Source organism: Rutilus rutilus (genome assembly GCF_951802725.1).
Source record: "Rutilus rutilus genome assembly, chromosome: 19".
Classification (NCBI taxonomy): Eukaryota; Metazoa; Chordata; class Actinopteri; order Cypriniformes; family Leuciscidae; genus Rutilus; species Rutilus rutilus.
This window is the reverse complement of record NC_140232.1, coordinates 27172309-27191983: the sequence shown is the minus strand read 5'-3', so window position 1 is coordinate 27191983 and position 19675 is coordinate 27172309. Positions and strand designations below refer to the sequence as shown.

Here is a 19675-nt window from a genome sequence, read left to right as displayed (position 1 = left end):
GAGTGGTATTTATGACAGTAACATTACATACAAGTACTCCACAGTAACTCTGGGGGTCGCTGTTTGAGAAACCTGGAAACTGCATAGTGTGCCTTTACATAATGAATTTATGACTGTTAGCAAACAGGTTTCCAGTATAAAGTTGTTGTTTTTTCATTTAGAGTCACTTTACAGACAAATTCATAAATTGGTCATTTATCAAAGGCTCTGTTTACACCTGGTAATAAGATGCGTTTTGGTCGATCAGATCACAAGTAGATGAGGGAGATGCATTCCCGTTTACACCTGGTGTTTTAATCCACCTCTTTTGTCCACTTTTGACCACTTCTGTCCTGATTTCTTCAAGAGGAGGGTCTATGGGCGGGTAAATGTATGGGCTTTTTCAGATCTTTGGCTCAAAATAAGCTCACACAATTTACATATGAACAGAAAAAAAACAAAAAAAAAAACAGAAAAACACGAGTAGCAGTTTCGTTTCTGCTCTGGCAGCCGCAAGACTACGCTAAATGCTGTGAGTGTGTGTTAGAAATCAGGAATGCTAAGAGAACATTGTGCTTGGTATGTTTTTCGTTTTCAAACCAAACTTTGGTCTCCAGCTGACAAAGTTTAAATCCCGTCTGGCTAGCGCTCTTCTCATGTTTACGCATTAAATCAATAGGCTGAGAGTAGGTGGTCTTTTGTGGCTGTTTGAATGCATTCGACCACATGAGCGTTTACACCAGGGTTTCTCAAACTCGGTCCTGGAGGGCCACTGTCCTGCACAGTTTAACTCCAACCCTGATCAAACACACCTGAGCAAGCTAATCAATGTCTTCAGGATCACTAGAAACTCACAGCTAGGTGTGTTTGATCAGGGTTGGAGCTAAACTGTGCAGGACAGTGGCCCTCCAGGACCGAGTTTGAGAAACCCTGGTTTACACTAAGAAAGCAATCTGGTTGAATGCGTTTTCGACTACCTCTGGAAGTGGTCGAAAGCTCAGAACGTTTTAGACCCCATTTACACCTGTATTTAGTGTCGTCCACTTGTGATCCGATCGACCAAAACGCATCTTTATACCAGGTGTAAACAGAGCCAAAGTTTAGTGCTTCCAGTTACCCAGCATGCTTTGCGGATGGGTCAGTTCTGACAAGATTTGGATCAAACTGCATAAAGAGACTTCTAGAATTACGCTAAATGGGTTTGCAAATATATTCTTTGCCAAGAAAGGTCCAGAATTGTGTGAAATAATACGTGTTACAGGCTATATGTAGAATGAATTAGAAACATGTCATACACTTTAAATACCGCTTATAGGAGGGGCACACAATCCTGTTCCTGGAGATCTACTTCCTGCAAAGTTCAGCTCTAAACCTGATCAAACACACCTGAACCAGCTAATCCAGAACTTCAGGAGCACTTGACAATTACAGGCAGGTGTGTTGAGCTGGAACTGAACCCTGGCCTGCAGGTAGGGAGATCTCCAGGAACAGGATTGGGCACCCCTGGCTTATAGCAACAGATATTAAAATCTCTCTTTCTCTCTGAGAAATTGTTGTCGGATATTATTAGATACTAAATTGCCACTTGCTTTTGAAAGCTAAGAAATTTGATTCAGTCCAGCAGCCCCAACATGGAAAGACTGTAGGATGAATGCACCATTGTTGCATTCTTTTGAATTGAACTGGAGATTATCACAATGTTTTGTATGTGGTCTATTATGTGGAACATAAACTTGAGTGTAAGGATCACAAGTCAAGGATGAAAAAGGCCCATGCCTGCCTGCTAGCACACTGTGCTTTTCCATCGCTATAGGTATCCACAGCTGCTTCTCAGTTAATGTGTTTTCAATATCTCTCATATCCCTGTTATACGGCATAAGAAAAATCTTTCAGGCAGCCAATCATTACCATAATCGATTCATTCACCTATTACTTTTGTTCTGCACCAATAGTCTCAGCTGAATGCTGTGAGGGAAGAGGTTTTCTTCAGGATCACTGCCGATTCTGACTGTATCAGTGTTTCTGCCAGCATGCTGTTTTGCTATCCCTGCCATTCTCTTTTCCTTGTTTCTCTTCAAATGACAAAGGCTGTCTGACAGAGAAGAAACATTTTGTTATTGTAAAACAGGCAGGTTGTTATACAAAAGGACGGATTTCTTCACTTGTACTTTAATAACGAGAAAGGCACAGTCAATAAATGGCACTAACAATTCGTTCTGCTTCGCCTGCCGTAATTGAAAAGTAAGTGATGCAGAACTTTGGATGCTTTGCCCTTTCTTCTTTTTTCTCCCCATTTATTTCCTTTCATTTTATGTCACTGTTTGAGTCAGATCTGCCATCAAGTCCTGAGCTGAAAGTGCAGAGAAGTTGTTTGCTCCAGGGATAAGACGTGGGCTTACGGACCGCAGGATCCATAGGGGCCAACAGACAGAATGTACTTTCTGTCCATCTATTCTGCTAAACGCCAAATCTGCAAAATGACAGTGATTGTGTCATGACCTATGTGGACAGTAAAAAGAACATCTCAGTCTCAGTGAATGAATGGCTGGAGACCTCTGGGTGGACTGGGGCCCTTGGCATGTTGCTGGGCAGAGTGGTGTAACTGATGCACTATGAGTGGACTTTGCAGAGACGGGGCTCAGCGCGCAGCGAAAGGATTATTCTTAATCTAATCTGCTCCTCAATGGTTGGCTTGTCCTGCACTCAGAGTCGCTCCAATAAGACTACCCAGATCCCAAGGCTGATGTGTTCAAGTGGCTCCAGTTCAGGACAGAATGTATCAAATGTGAATTTTGCTGAATTCCAAACAGGTCTGGAATTAAATGAAAATTGTGTCATCATTTACCCACTCCCATGTCCTTTTAAACCGGTATGAATTATTTCATGACTCATGACTTACAAAATACAAAAAAAAAAAAAATAATACAAAGAATGTTTCAGTTTTTGTCCAAACAGCAAAAGTCAATGGAGCCTAAACCAACACTGCTCCACATTGACTTATTTGTATTTTGTAGAAGACATAGGGTCATATCGTTTTCTTAGGACATGAGTAAATGATGACAGAATTTATGTTTTTGGGTGAACTATCCCTTTAACATGAATGCTTACTATGTTTAAAAAAAAAGAAGAAAAAAAAGGGTTCATTGCCCAAACGGTCACTTTTTCAAAACTCTTCACACCATTGGCACAGCAGTAAATTCCACATCAAAAATGTACTAAAACTAAGCTAAAAAAAAAAACCGGTCATAACACTAGCAAAGGTTTTCACCCAACAAACACACTTCAACATTCATAAACTCAATAACCTAAAAAAAATAATTTAAAAAAACACTATAATGTAGATTACACAATGTTTTTTTTTTTTTTGTATTCCTTTACAAAACCATAATGGCAGTTCTCTACTGTTTAGAATTCACTGCAGTGTACAGTATGTTAAATGGTCCATGTTTATATCACAGTACAAAATTATTTCTAAGTTGTCCTCTTTTGTATCGATGGTAATGAAATTGAAACACTGTTGCAGCTACTTATGACGAAGTAGTACTGAAGTCCCAAAGCTTGCCTACTCTTCTGCTACACATTCAAAAGTATGTACTTTTTCTTTACAAAACAGTACATACTTTTAGGGCATAGTATAAGTAGGAAAATTGGGATGCAGCATGTCACCTGTGAAGGTGTTCAGATAAATCTAATTGTTTTGATATTCATTTTCTAAATATATTTTCATATATATTTCAATATGGCATTACTATAGAAATATAACAAATTGTTGTCTTATTCAGTTTGTATTACGTTAGGTTTTGAACTTAAGTTTAACAGTTTTGAAGAAAAAAGTATGTAAACATGCAAATTGGCTTTTTAGCCCACATACTGAGTACTGAGAAAAGTGTCTTGGCAATTGTATACATTTTTTTATAAACTGCAAGATAACATTTTCGTTTTATGCAACTATTTGTGCTAAGTCATTTCCTACATTTTAAAAAGTTTTTAAAGACAGTACATTTTGACAGATAGATATAAAGTATTGGGACTAATGCATTTTCCTTCTTTAGAAAAATCCTCACAGTAAAGGAAAATAGAGATTATATGTTACAGGTCAGTTTCTTCCCCAGATCCATAACCACCATGAACTCTAATATGCACAGATCCCTTTCTGCTACATGCATACATACACACATACAGGGCCCTATTTTAACGATCTGAAACGCAAGTGTCAAAGCGCAAAGCGCAAGTAACTTTGTGGGCGGGTCTTGGCGCTGTTGCTATTTTCCCGGCGGGATAAATGACTCTTGTGCCTGGCGCAAATCTAAAAGGGGTTGGTCTGAAGTAGCTTCATTATTCATAGGTGTGGTTTGGGCGTAACGTGAAATAAACCAATCAGTGCGACATCTCACATTCCCTTTAAGAGCAGGCGCGCTTGTTCTATAGCGGATTCCTATTATAACGGCGGATTTGCCAGGCGCACGCCAGGAGCGGTTCAAGGCCGAGGAGACCGACGTTCTCGTCAGGGACGTTGGGGATGGAGAAACGCACCCAAATTAACTTCGGTTAAACAGGCGTATGATAATTTGGGTAAATGTGTAAGCTAGATGTATGCTTTTATAATAAAATGTCTATCTATCTATCTATCTATCTATCTATCTATCTATCTATCTATCTATCTATCTATCGTAATAATGTATGATTTGCAAAAATAACTGCTGCGTCTGTGTGTAGATGAGAGAATCAAAGTGTATGCGCGTTGTGCACACGCTACACTGATTATGGCCAAGCATGCGCCCTTAAAATAGCATATGAATAACATGCGCAACGCGCCACTGACTTTAAACTGTTTTTTTTTCGGTCAGTGGCGCAATTGTTTTCTAAACCTGTAAAATAGCATGAGGGAACGTTTGCGCCGGAACACGCCTCCTCTTTGCGCTGAACCGCCCCGGGGAGCGCAAGTGTATTTCTTAGTTAACCGACGTGCATCTGTGGAGGGAAAAGTCCGCTTCAAAATAGGAATGATACATGCGTCGGTGTACAAAGTCAATTGCGCTGGGTGCAAGATAGGGCCCACAGTCTCAGTGTGCTATTTTTCATTATTTTTAACTTTGCAACGAACAGGTTTAGTGCAATATATTTCTTATTAGTGCAATATTAAAATTTGACTAAAAACTGTACTAAATGTTTAATATTTGTGTCAAATGTAATATTGTTTGTGTTTGTTGTATAATTTGTTTGGGACCGAGGGAAAGCATTTCCAATTTTCGTTGTACGTGAGTATATTGACAATAAAGGCTTTCTATTCTAGTCTATAAGTAAAGAAAAGGGGGAAAAAAAGTTTTAGAGCACCCAGTGAAAACAGATCAGGAGATGTTAAGATTTAGGTAGAAAAGTAAGAGATAATTCATGTGATATTGTGTTAAATCAGGTGACTGTATCTCAAGGCAGCATTGTCTTTTTCGTGCACTTTCACAGAAGAAAAAGTCTCATATAGCAGAGCATGCTAAAGGTCATGGGTTCGATATCCAGGGAACTAAAAAATGGCATTATACTGTTATTCTGATTGATTAAACTAGAGCATGACAAACAAAAAATATATCAATGTGACTGATAATGATTATTTGTAGTGGAATGCAACACTTCCTGCTCCTGTTCTGTTCATATTATTCTTATAAATACAAAAATAACACATACTAGAGGGAAAACTAAAGGTAAATATGTCCTCAAGATTTTCAGCAGCTGACGGGTCTTGTCATTACCACAGTCATGTCATTATGAATTTTAGAACATGATCAAAAAACTCTCACGTAAAACTCATGAAAACAGATCAATTAACACCGCGGCTTTGTCCGAAGCTCTCTCACACGCAGTTATCAAACAATGAGTACTTGAACTAAGCGTCTGCTCCCCCTCCACCTCTAAACACACACTTAGACTGGTGATGGCGCCTCATAAACTGTTTGGCAGTGTCGACATTATCAGCGGCTCAGAGTCAGACATCATGTCCCTCCAATTAGAGCTTCACAGCTCCCCTCATTCATCTTTATTGGTGATACATTAGCCACCATTAAATAAAAGACATGGGATAATCTCCATAATGATGTGGATGATGAAACCCAGTGTCGGAGAGGGAGGTAGGAGCTCTGTGACTAGAATAGGAAAGAGGGTGGGTGTCGGGCGAGATGATAGCGGTGGGCCTGTTTTGGGTCAGTGCCCGGGAGAGGAGGAGGATGGTGATGAAGGTGGGGAGGGATGGACATGAGGAGCTGTGACAGCAGCATTAGCTGGGAACACATTAGCCATTACCACGCAGCCAATCAAAACAGCACACCTGTGCCAATCGGGGAGACGGACAGACGCTAGCCCAGGTGCGCGTGTGTACACGAGCGTCAGCGCTGGCTGGCTAAGTATAGAACCAGACGGTGCGCTCCAAACCTGCAGTTTTTGCCAGAATCTGTGAAGCACAGAGGGGGACAGCAGGGAACGTTTAGAGAACATTAGAAATATGGTTTAAAATAAAGGCTCCAGCATGTTTGGGGAAAAGGACGCCGCGCGCCGGGTCTGGAAAAAGTTGGTGATGTCATCTTCTATTGACCAACAACTTAAAAGGCAATGATCTCTTGTTTAATTGAACTGCCCTTAATTACGTTACTTTTTTTTTTTTGTCCTTTAATTAGTGCCTCATGAATAATTGATTAGCCGTGAAGTCATCAGTCGGGCAATACAAAAAGTGATAGCGCGTGAAATGAACAGTAGCCCCGAAACGGAGCTCCGCTCGGCTCTGTTAGTCACTGATGCCGGCTGCCCTGAGACAGACTTCAAAACTGACAGCCCGAGCAGACGCAAACTATATTGTATAACCGCTCTTCAATCCCGTCATCAAATATTTACAGGGGTATCATTGCCAGCACGGTGTCCCGCTGTGCATTCTCCGAGTGGCGGCAGGGGGGACATTGATCTTCCTTTTAAAGAACAAACGAGAGCTTCAGAGATGTTTCTTATGCTTCGGGCCTGTTCGGTGTGCTTCATCTATATTTCTCTGGGGCGTACACTATTGATCCGGTCAGGTCAAGAATCTGCATCACCTCCCAAACCTACAAATATGATCTCTGGACTGCATTAATATGAAAGACTAGACTGCGCTTTTCCCCTTCGTCCTGGATAATTTCAGACTCGCACTGCGTGGACACTTCATTTGTCCTCATTCTGCGCAGACAATAAACTGTGAATATTTGATTGCTTGGAAGTGATTACTGGATCCATCTGTGTGATAAAGACATGTCAGAAAGAAATCATAAAGGGTTCACTATAGCATAGATGACCATGTATAATCATTATGCTTTTGTTATAGATTTGTATAGATATAGACTGTCAGGTCGGAGTCTGAGGGCTAAAACTGGTAACAAAATGAAGCATTTAATATTTATACAGAGCAAAAAATTATAACATTACACAATTGCACATAATTTGTTTTGAGTAAATTTCAGAGGTATAAAATTAAGTAAAATCTACTTAACTAAGCAACATAATGTTGATTAAAGTGAGTAAACATAACATTCCAGTTTACAGAATGACTCTTACTTCCAAATCTGATGTAATAGCACTTCACACTACCAATTAACATTTAAATAATCATGTAAATGTTGAAATAATACATTTAGATTTTATAACACACCTTAAACACCCCAATAATATGATTTTAATGCATGTTTGTTGATAAAAAATATATATAACCTAATAAAATATATATATTTACGAATCTGCGGACCCACACCTCAACACGATAAACACGATAGTGTTAGCGATCAATCGTATTTTCTTCCCACATAAATCATTCTGCATAGAAAATGTTGCAAAACATGTTACCTAACTTGACAACAGTATCAACATAACACAGCGCAAATAACACTGGCAAACTATGGAAAAATGACTATTATTAAACGACTATTAATTATGCACGACCCAATTATGCATAATAATTATGCAGGGAACACCTGCATTACAAAGTTAAGAAGTTAATATCGGATGCATAATTGTAATTCAAATTTGGCTATAACAAAGTTCATTTTAATATGAATTGAAATAAAATAAATTTATATAAATGTCCTTTTTTAATAATAAAAAAAAATTGTCAAGACAAACTTTAAATGCTGACCTTGTTGGAAAAGTTTTGGGAAAAAAAGATATATAGAAAGACAGACAGACAGACAGACAGACAGACAGACAGACAGACAGACAGATAGATAGACAGATAGATAGATAGATAGATAGATAGATAGATAGATAGATAGATAGATAGATCGATCGATAGATAGATAGATAGATAGATAGATAGATAGATAGATAGATAGATAGATAGATAGAAACGAACGACAGACAGACAGATAGAACAATATAGATAGAACGATAGATAGATAGATAGATACTGTATGACAGACAGACAGACAGACAGACAGACAGATAGATAGATAGATAGATTGATAGATAGAAACAAACAATAGACAGACAGATAGATAGAATGATAGATAGGAGAACGGTAGACAGACAAATAGATAGAACGATAGATAGATAGAAATGAACGACAGACAGAACAATATAGATAGAACGATAGATAGATACGAACGACAGACAGACAGATATAACGATATAGATATAACGATAGATAGATACGAACGACTGACAGACAGATAAATAAATAGACAAAAACAAACAATAGACATACTGACATACAGACAGACAGATAGAGCGACAGAAACAATAATAGACAGACAGACAGATAGATAGAACGATAGACAGAACAATAGATAGATAGATAGACAGATACGAACAACAGACAGATGGATAGATGGATAGATAGATGATAGATGGATAGATATATCAGAATTATGAATAATGTCATATTGTTGACTTAGATTTTGCTGATTTGCTATTAGATAAGACATCTGATAACAAGAAAGCCCCACACACTCACAGTGTGACATCACACTTCAGGAGAAATTCTTGTCATCCTGGTTCTCATTCTCTCTTAAGCAGTCTCAGCTCTTCAGCCCTAATGGGAAGTGACATAATGTTTACGTAGAGTAGCTAATTTCTTGTCCAGATTTACTAGGTGTGCTAATATGACAGCGGTAAAATTAAGGCCTACAGTTGGCCATCATGCGCTAACGTTTGAGTGTGTGTGGGTGGATCCGATAACAGGGCAGCGGCAGGTGTAGCGTGAGAGCGAACCGCTCTTTGTTGAGCCGACACAAACATAAACACACACCAACGCATGCCACCATTTCACCAGGAAAAGAATTAATGAAGTGACCCTGCAAACGAGGCCTGGCGGTAACCAGGTAACCGCATCAAGTCTCTGCTCAAGCTAGCAGCAGAGAACCAATAGAAGAAATCAGCAGAGAACACGCGGGGGCAGTTCAGGGCGAGTGGCGATAAAGTCTCACAGAATAATCCATGTTTCTTTCTGTCACTGTTTCTTTGTCCCTTTCTGCTGTGTAGCTTCCTCATCTGAACCCACCTCTATTATTCACTCGCTGGTGGGAAAACCAGTGGCCATTGTTTTAAAAGTCAATGTGAATTGTCATTTGCAATACATTTTACTTCCACAATTTAATGTGAAATATGTAAACAAATATGTAAACAAAGTTTGGGGCCGCTAAGATTTTTTCTCTTATGCTCACCAAGGCTGCTCCATTTATTTGATCATTAATACAATAAAACAGTAATTTTGTGAAATATTATTAAAATGTATTTTAATCAATTTAAATTGTAATTCATTTCTGTGATGGCAAAGCTGAATTTTCAGCAGCATTACCCCAGTGTTCAGTGTCACATGATCACATGAGAGAGAGAGAGAGAGTGGTGATTGGCACTACCTTTTACCCAGTATGCATTGCAGCTGGGGTCAAATCAGATGGGCTATGTCCGAATTCGCCCCCCATACCCTTAAATAGGGCACTATTTGAAGGGACAGTCATTGGTAGTGGTGTCCAAAACCATGGTGGACATTATTGAGTGCACTCATTCAATCCCACAATGCACCACAAGGTCTTCCGATTAACTCCGACTATATTAGTGGAGTAATGTAGGGAATAGTGAATGAGGGTATAGGGGGCGATTCTAACATTACTTTCTAGGACTATAAAAGAGTTTAGGGGGTATTCATAGTTAGGTTAGGTTTATGTTTCACTGTAATATTGTGTTGAATAAATTATTTACCATGGTTGAGATATAAAGTCTTCTTCAAATAAAGCAGTCAGTTTTATTTCCACATGAACATGTCTACTGAAGTCAGTCGCACATACCCGGATGCTTGGTTTTAATGAAGTGAAGATCAATGTTCATTGGACAAAAGGCTCTAAACGTGTTATTCTTGGTCCCAGCTGGATTCGGTGCTTCACTGGGAATCTATAAGGGCATCACACTATTTGCAATGGAAACAATATCTGATCATTCGTTAGTTCCAGGGCTTTCCATTAATATATTTATGTCTCTCATGGAACCCGGCCTTCTCTATATGATGATTTGAGTTCTCAATTGGGCAGGAATTTGCAACAATGACTGACATTGTTTTGAAATGTAAGAGAGAAATCGATGCTGTCTGATGGTTCAACTTTGCAATCTGTTTATTTCAGCTTTCACAATCCTGTCTTTTTCAAATCCGCAACAAACAGTTCTGAGCTTGGTTCATTATGTTTTTTAAGTATTTTCACTAGTAGTTTGTGAAGCAGCTTTCTCTAGCTACAAATAAACATCAGTACACTTTTGTCATTGACGAGTGATTACCTGCTGTTGAAAAGCACCAGCCGCCACTGCAGGAAATAACAAAAGGTCGTCCGACCTAAAATCTCCCCCCCCCCCCCCCCCCCCCCCCCCCCTTATGGATTTGCTGCACTTGGCAACGACAGTGGCCCTGGTGACAACGAAACAGTCCTCGTTGTCTAGTCTGCTAAAACACTATTTACATTTCCCCACAAATCTTCTATTTTCTCACGCACACAAACACACGCATACGCACAAATGGCAAGCCGTAAAAAGAGAAAGACAAGTTAATAGCAAACAGCACACTGCATTTTTCATTTAGTATCTTTAGCGTGTTGTTTTGTTTTTCACACGGTGAACAGAAAAACCCATGGCTGATTATGTGAAGAAGGCGTGAAATTGTGATATTTGCATGGCTGGGGATATTAACTAGAGGCATTAGTTCTTGAAAAGCTTCAAGGCTGGGCTCCAGACATGTTTTTAAATAATGGTTTAATGATGCATATTTTACAAATATTTTCCAAGCCAGACTACCGGCGCACCCTGTCTCTCTCTCTTTCTCTCTCTCCTCCAGACTACATTAACGCTCTTATTCTTTCTTCATTAACAGGCTCACAGCCCTTTCGCTATGCTCCTTTGTGTGCATTTGGAAAAAATCAACTGGAAAATAGACAGCATGAGGCAGCCGAACAGACGTTTTTAGTTTCTCTATTTCTGTGCGGACTCTACCAACCGCTGTTCATTATTTTGATTAGTCGTATTCGTTTTTAACCACCTTCCATCACTCAGTCGCTGATTGGGATGTTAAGATGAAATATCCACAAAGAAGTTTAAATGGGTTATGATCATTCCGCATCGCACTTGCTGTATTTTGCTCTACTACATCTCCTCTTTCTCTAAGCCAGGCCTGGTCCCTCTGCTCCATTAAAGGCAGATCTCACTGGTGCAGGTATTGGCCGCTGTGAGGTGCAGCTGTCCAAGTTGCCGCTTTGGCCCGGAGTTGCTGTGTCCAGACACAAAAGCACAAACATCAGGGTGTCTGGCCACACGGCCCCAGTCCAGAGACCATCAGGCTCAGGCCTGTTTTACTGCTGGACGCTATACAGACACCATCACAGAAATGGCCAAGAAAACACTCAGGGACACATTTGCTCCGGCAGAGCAGTGGAACTGGCTGAGAATGTGTTTTAGACATTTATATCAGAGGGCCACTGAGGCTAGTCACTCAAAAGAGGAGATTCATTGAATATGTGACGTTACAGTCTGGTCTCATTGTTAATGCGTAGGTGTAAATATGTAACATTTACTGGTAAAAAACCAAAAGCGAAATTTTGAACGTTTGGATAGATGCTGAAACGTACAATATGGATGTACTGACAACGTTTAAACGTAAAAATTATTATGTGTTTAAATCTAAAAATGTTTAAATACTTTCAATGTTTTATATCATTGAGATATTTGTGTAATTGTCATTTTACCATTTTATAGATACATTTTTGATCTCTTAACCCTATCCCCAAATCCAAACATACCCATTTCATAGAGAAAATAAAAAGAATATATAAAACGTAATGAACAGAAATGTGTAGGAAAATGACAAGTCATTTTAGTTACAATATAGCATTAAAAATATATATTTTGAGCCTCTAATTCCACTCCTAACTCTAAACCTACCCATAACCTTTTCTTAAAAATATGTACAGTAATAAAGAAAAACATAACAAACAGATGGGAGTGTGGAATCACAATCATTTATTTAATTTAAAAAAAAATGTCAAAAGTGGCACCAAATGTAGTCCAACTGATGATGTGTTGTAGCCGCAGTTCTCTCCGGCGGTACATAATAGTTTTGTATGAAGCACAGAGGTGAATTTAAGTTATTAATCGCTGAAAATCTTATCCTGATACAGGCGGGCATTTCTCATTCAAACGCACATGACCTAAAACATGGCTGACGAACCAGGCGAGAGCCAATGAGCGTTTGATATCACTGCCATAAAATGAGGGCGAGCCAATGAGCGTTTGATATCACTGCCATAAAATGAGGGCAATTTATGGAATCATAACGAGTGTGGGATTTGACTGCTGAGAATGGAGATGATGATTCTTCACGGAGAATCTCACAATTGTATTGATTCTAAAGATTTGGATTACAGCGATTACTTTTGTGAATTTGTGTTGTGTTTTCGGTGTATTTTATGGTTCTATCATCGGTAACAGCATTGGACTGTACTGAGAAACTGCCTTTTGTGTCCCACAGCAAGCAAAATAAATATTACATGATAAATAATGGTTAAACGATTACAGAAATGTTATTCATTTTACATTTTTTAAGTGTTTTTCTTGTTTAACATTATGCAATTCTCTAAAACGAGTTTGCACCAGAAGTAACACTGAACAGAATGAAATGTCATAATTGCTAATTAAGTAAATGAGTCAGCTAAGGTAAATTTGATTGAAAATATAATATAATTTATCATAAATGCAACAGAACCAACTGATTAATTCCATGAATTCGGTATTAGGTTAAATAAGGATTTGTACACATTGGTACGTCTAAGTTGTTTATTCATACATTTACATTTCAGTGCTGTCAGTACTTCAATATTGTACATTTCAGTGCAAACTTAAGTAATTGTACCTGTGGTAGGACTACACTTTGCGAAAAAATACAGACGAAAACGAAATAAGATCACGTTGGACATTAGGCCAAACATTCTTATGCAAAACCAATAAACCATGAGTTACAGTGGTAGAAAAATCACTGTAATGCACAGCTTTGAATGACATATTGCTGTGCACAGTACTAATTCATAATATATATATATTTTTTTATATATATAATATATAGACATTTCACAACATATGTTTGTCAGGATTTAAAATGTACATTCAACAAAGATAATTAGATAATATATAAGATGAAAAGAAAATTTTATAATATAATTCTAATTAGTTATATTTCATATCATAATTAGTTTATTTTCATGCTTTGTGCTGTGCCAGGTGTAAAAGTGTCATTAAAAGAGCAGCTGAACAGAACAACAGTATTAAACGCTGTTTTTCTCCGACTGGGAACCTTTACAGGCTCTCATTACAGAGATGATTTACATATATCCACACACAGATGAAGACATGAGAGCACGTGTGTGTGTGTCTAGCACTGAACAAGAGCTCACAGCGTTTGAGGAGATCTGAAGGTTGTCTAATATCTGTTCTCAGAGCAGTGAGCTTGCACATCTCTCCAAGTCTCATGAATGTAATTGACCTTTTTTTTCCTGTAATGCTGCTGAGATGGTGGCCATGGGGGGGGGGCAGTGACACAGAGACTAAACACCAGCCAAGCAAAGTTAATTGTCCAGCTGAACAATAACGCAATGGAGACTGAAGATATGAAAAGGGCATTCAAATCAATAGATCGACAATAGCCTTTCCGAAAAGATGGCTGAACTCAATTTTCTGGCCGTGGACACCCTCTAAGCTCCAGACACACTGCAGCCCCCCCCCCTCCCCTTTAAGACCACCACAACCCTTCTATCACAGTGCCCAAACCTCCTCCACAAACAGAGGCTTTTGGTTTGTAGTGCTTGCAAAGCTTCCTTTTCTTTGTCTTCCTTTTTACTTTTATATAATTATTTTATACATTTTTGCCCACACACACTCTCACTTACACACTCGCACACACACACACACGTTTCCATGTTTTATGGGGACTTCCCATAGACGTAACCCTACCCATCACAGAAAACTTTCTACATTTTTAGATTTTCAAAACACTTAATTTAGTATGATTTATAAACTGTTTTACTCATGAAAAAAAAAAAAAAGTGAAAAAAAAAAAAGTCCCCATAAGGTCAAAATGTACTGGTATTACTTAGATATAATTTCTATTGTTTCAATGCTTACCAAACCTAGTGATTTCACTTGAATTCTGAATTGCGATTAGTCTGCTTACTTGCATTTATTTGCATACTGAACTGTTACTGGTCTCTTATTTCGTGCATATATTTAACCATTTAGCTGCCGTTACACTGCAAAAACAGTTGTTATTTATTCATGTGCATAGCCCCAAAAAAAAAAAAACCCGGCATTGTATGTCACTGATGCCAAAAAGCATTTAATTTACACCAAACCGCATTGTAAAACCTACAGTAAACTTCAATAAAACTTTACCAATTCTTTTCATGCCTAGTCGCCACTGATATTTACTTTAGTAAGTGAAAATCTAGTCCTTTCATTTTAGATTTCCTTCCTTAGTCATTTTTTTTTTTCGCCATGAACATTGTGTTTAGTTTGCGCTCTGCATTGCGATGGGAACGGTGGGCGAGGCTAATCATTCTTTAGCTGTTCTGGCCTTAGAAAGGTCAGCTGTTTGAAATGTCAGGCTTCAATGGAGCCAGATTCACATCGTGCTGCTCAAGTGTCCAATTAAAGAGGGTCTGGCAGGGGTTGAGTGGGAAGCACTCTTCACACAGGAGAGCTAATGAGGGGGCCAGGGCACCGAGACCCCCCTCGGCACTGATCTACAGGGCCTCAACCACAGCGGCAGGTTCCGACCGAAGGGCTGGCACTCGGAGTACTGAGAAGACCTCCAAGGGCACCGGGGAGGACATGGCTTGATCTCATTAAGGACTATAGAGACATGTATGTATGTTAATTTTTATCATCCCTTTCACACACACTTATGTAATATGGGGATAGGTCGGCGCGTCCTGTTGCAGTATCTGTCTCAGTCATCTAAGAGTGCAAGCTGCTTTCCATATAGCAGGAAAACAAGTTTCCGTCACACTCAGCATGGACAAACGCAGGTCAAAGGTCACCACAGTCGCATATACACTTTGCACACCGAATCCTAATAAGAAGCCAGGCTGCAGCCTTATAGAGGAAAACAGGGTAGGATCATTTACAGGGGCGATTCTTCATTTAGAGCAACTAAAATACCCTGTTCACCTCATCAATAAGTCATTAGGCCCATCTGTAGCCCGGTGAGCTAATACCGGTTTAGCAGTTGTTCTTTCAGCGGTTAGTTTTAATAACTGCATTCGGGGAGTTCTAGATCAGCAAAAAGCGCAACGGCTCTCCAGAGCCCCTCTGCAGTCTGCTTGTGCACGATTGTGGAGTTTTTATGGAGAAAAAGTAGATTTTACTGCTCGCTGAAATCAGCAAAATTACCCTCCCAAAATGGCAAGGGCAATAGAATCATGGGGTAAAAAAAAAAAAAAAAAAAAAACTTTCATTATATAACCCCAAACAAGGTAAGCTAAAAACCATGTTGCACCGTGCGTGTCTTTTGTAGAGTTGTGAAGGTCAGCGGTACAGTCTTGTGTGGCTTTGGGTAACAGATGCTGAGCAAAGCTGGGAAAATTAGCCTACTCCACGTGCCTTACATAAACATTATTTTAATCAAAGTGTATTAGAGCAGCCAGATATTTTAGACATATGGGGGCTGCATCCTTCCTGGCTACCCCATCTGTCTCTCCCAGAGCTCTGAATGCAGTTTCAGCCTTCACCCAGATGCACTGAGAAAACATTCAGCTTCCCATAGAGACGCAGAAGCACAGGCTGTACCCGCTGCTCTGGGACAGGCACGCCCGGGGTGCTACGATGGGATCACGGAAATGCTGAGAAAAGAAATCGCGAGAAAAGGCCTCTTTTTTGCAGGTTTTTGCTCTTGGGGTGCAGCTGATGCTTGTTGTGAGAAGTAAGAGAAGTCACAAAGTGTGACGCCCTCTTTGAACACACAACCCCGTCTGCGAATACAATGCTGTTGTGTGGTGTAGTGTGCAGTGAATAACAAACACACATGCACACAAAGCAAAACATGCATACTCACCAGGGTTGGTGATGGTCAGAAGATCCAGCCTTCGTTGTTGCTGAAAAAGATATAAAGATCTTCTGTCAGAGAGATGAAACTGAAAGATGAATTCAAAGTTTCTGCTGTCAGCCTGTTAAGCACATTTTGCTCTCTATCTCTCTCTGGAGAGATAAAAGTGTGTCATGCATTTTACATCAGTTTTATGTAAATACATATACAATGCATATATATCACTACTCTTACACTTATCTTACACTTCTCTTGAGGCCTATTCACAGCAAAAGAGTTTGAATCAAATAATGCTTTCCTATGAACCCGTTCACACAAAAAACTGGCCAATAACAAATAAGAATTATATAACCCATAATCATCAAGAGTGATCCGTCAATCAGACGTTTTGTATACCATGGAAATGTCAATTGTGCCAAAAGTGACCTCCAGTGACCATCCACTCCCAAAAAGCATTACGAATGGTGTAGTGGAGACGGCGTACATTCTAAAACTATAAGTATCTTTTTTTTGCTAAATTTTGTTGCTGTAATTTTGAGTAGTTTTATAATGTACCATCATTTTTAACTGATTGTCATTTGCCTTCATCGGATGAATATTTCGTTTTTATTAAAAACCTTATGGAGAAAAAAAGAAAAACCTTCCGGAAGATTATATTATATTACATAAGTATAATAAAGAATAAAAAAATAATATATTTAGACATCTTTATATATATTTTCTATATGTTTTATATACATCTTTATATATCTTCACAAACACAGGTATATATATTTGTTTTATTTAATAATGTATATATCTGTCTGTTTGTTGGCCTATTTGGGTACTTGTACTTCAATCCACTTCTTGCTCTGCTAACAAAATAGCTTTATGTAGGGTGTGTGTGTTTGTGTTCATAATCCATTGCGATTTGCGAGTTATGTATTCATGTGCTGTAGTAGATGCGGGTCGTTTCCTGGAGAGAGGGCGTGGCAGAGGCTACAGCAATCCACACAGGTCACACTCTCAGATCGATAAGTGCCCAATCAAAGACTGATGGCGTCCTCAACGCGCTGCAGTGTGAGGCGGACACACATAACACACACACTGTGAGGACAGGCAGCTCAAGAGCCGTACTTTAACACTCTTGTGGTAACAGTACTGCAGGTCCTTCTACATAAGAGCCACTACACACATAGTAGAGCAGAGAGCGTACACTGATATCATTCATTCACACACACACACACACACACACACACACACACACACACACACACACACACACACACACACACACACACACACACACACACACACACACACACACACACACACACACACAGCTCTGCTTTTAAATGTCTGGTCATTTCCTGACGATTAGCAATCATCCATTGAAGCCAAAGGGCTTTAACTTGGTTTTGAATTCATATAATGTTAATTTTTTTGGGGGCTCTCTAATAATGGAAGCAAAGTCCTAAAATATGAAAAGAGAGTTACTGAATCAATTTTAATGAACAATCACTGTGTGTATGTAATGTGTGTGGAATGTGTTGTGTTATTCACTATGCTTGTTAGCAATACAGTATGTGTTTAGCAAAACGTCTTTTATTGGGGCCACCTGACTTGTCCATGATGAGTATTTTCTATCTGCTAAAAATAATAAAAACAGTATAATACATGCATAAAATATGTTGGCACCTGTCAAAAAAAGTATGTGTTAATGTGGTGTTTATGCAGTAATTGGAAGATATGAGTCATGACTCATAGGTGCTAACTCTCACCGAGCATCTTCTTCTACACTTTAAACGCTTTTAAGTGTATACAGTGTAATATAATAGCAGTTGACATCAAAAAGATTAGGTGAAAAACGATTTTGTTTTGGCAAACTCTTGAAATGATGTCTCTTGTTTTATTTTTCAGATCGCCCCCTGCTGGTGAAAGAGACACATACAATACAACCTCTTCGTTTTCTAAGCTGATCCTAACAGGGAAAGTACTGATAGAGATGCAGTGCATTACACTAAAACATGCAATAATATTAAAGATAATTTCAATACAGAAGGTTTGTTTTGCATTTTAAAGACTAGTTGACTTGCAATATATGTGCATACATTTACATATCAGAGTCATGGGATCAGAAAGTCGATATCACTGCTTCAAAACCATGTTGTCTACTGCCTACATAGGCTGCATCCTAAGTGAAATGAAACCACCACACAAATAGCACTACTCTCACAAAGCGCACAGCATTTACAAATGATACGGTTTGATGTTACTTGGTTTTTAAGCTAATTCTGCAATAGTAAGGATAAGGATATACAGTGCACACACAAATATTGGATAAAATGGTCAACGTTTTATGTCAGATTAAATGGTCAGATTTAAACTTTTTTTTACTTTTTAAATAAAAATGAGCATTATTGAATGAAATATATGACAAATAATTATTGACAATATTTCTCAGGACTGGCTGCCGTCTTGGATTTATACGTTGTTTCTTCAGAATTTGGTATCCAAAATATGGTATCTTACAAGGTCGCCTTCACATCAGGGAAACAGTCCCGTGTAGGTGAGTCATCGGCGACCAAAAACACACATATACAATCACACTTCTATGATGCCTTAAATGCTTTCTAAGTAGGCAGCTCACTTGTTTTTAGAACACAGCTAATGTTAGTCTGTATGAAGCGATCCATGACAGAGAGCAGCCCCACTACGATCCCCCTTTCCCCAGAGCCCGAGACAAGAGTAGTCTAATTATTTGGTATTGGTCTTGCACTATTACCACATGGAAATAAGGTCGGTAAAAGGCATTTCATTTAAAGGAGATGATTTGCGTCAAAATGAACCAGGCACTTAAACTACATGAGCATACATAGCTCTATCACCGGACACAATTCATTTTATGTGAATTCTCCCATTGACAGTTGAAACCCGCTGAGAGCTTCCTTTCTTCTACGCCAATTAGAGGCTCTGAAAAAGGCCAGTTGCTCCATTCCTTTGATCTGACCTTTGTTAGTTTTGCTTGGCCTTGTTGGTACAGATCCAGCATTTAAGACAGAAACGGCAAGTGGAAAAAGCCATGGCTGCTGCAATGCGTATGTCTGTCCATTGACATGAGCATTCACCCCCGCTGATATCACTTTT

At 39.0% G+C, this 19675-nt stretch overlaps 1 protein-coding gene across 1 annotated transcript in view; it reads right to left on the bottom strand.

Annotated features, from left to right (window-relative positions):
* Positions 1 to 19675, bottom strand: part of agbl4 (AGBL carboxypeptidase 4) — a 347216-nt gene that overhangs the window by 98872 nt on the left and 228669 nt on the right. The window contains exon 6 of the mRNA XM_084388551.1: positions 16559 to 16598. Coding sequence (XP_084244677.1) covers positions 16559 to 16598 — 40 coding nt within the window. The remainder of the gene's footprint in view (positions 1 to 16558; positions 16599 to 19675) is intronic.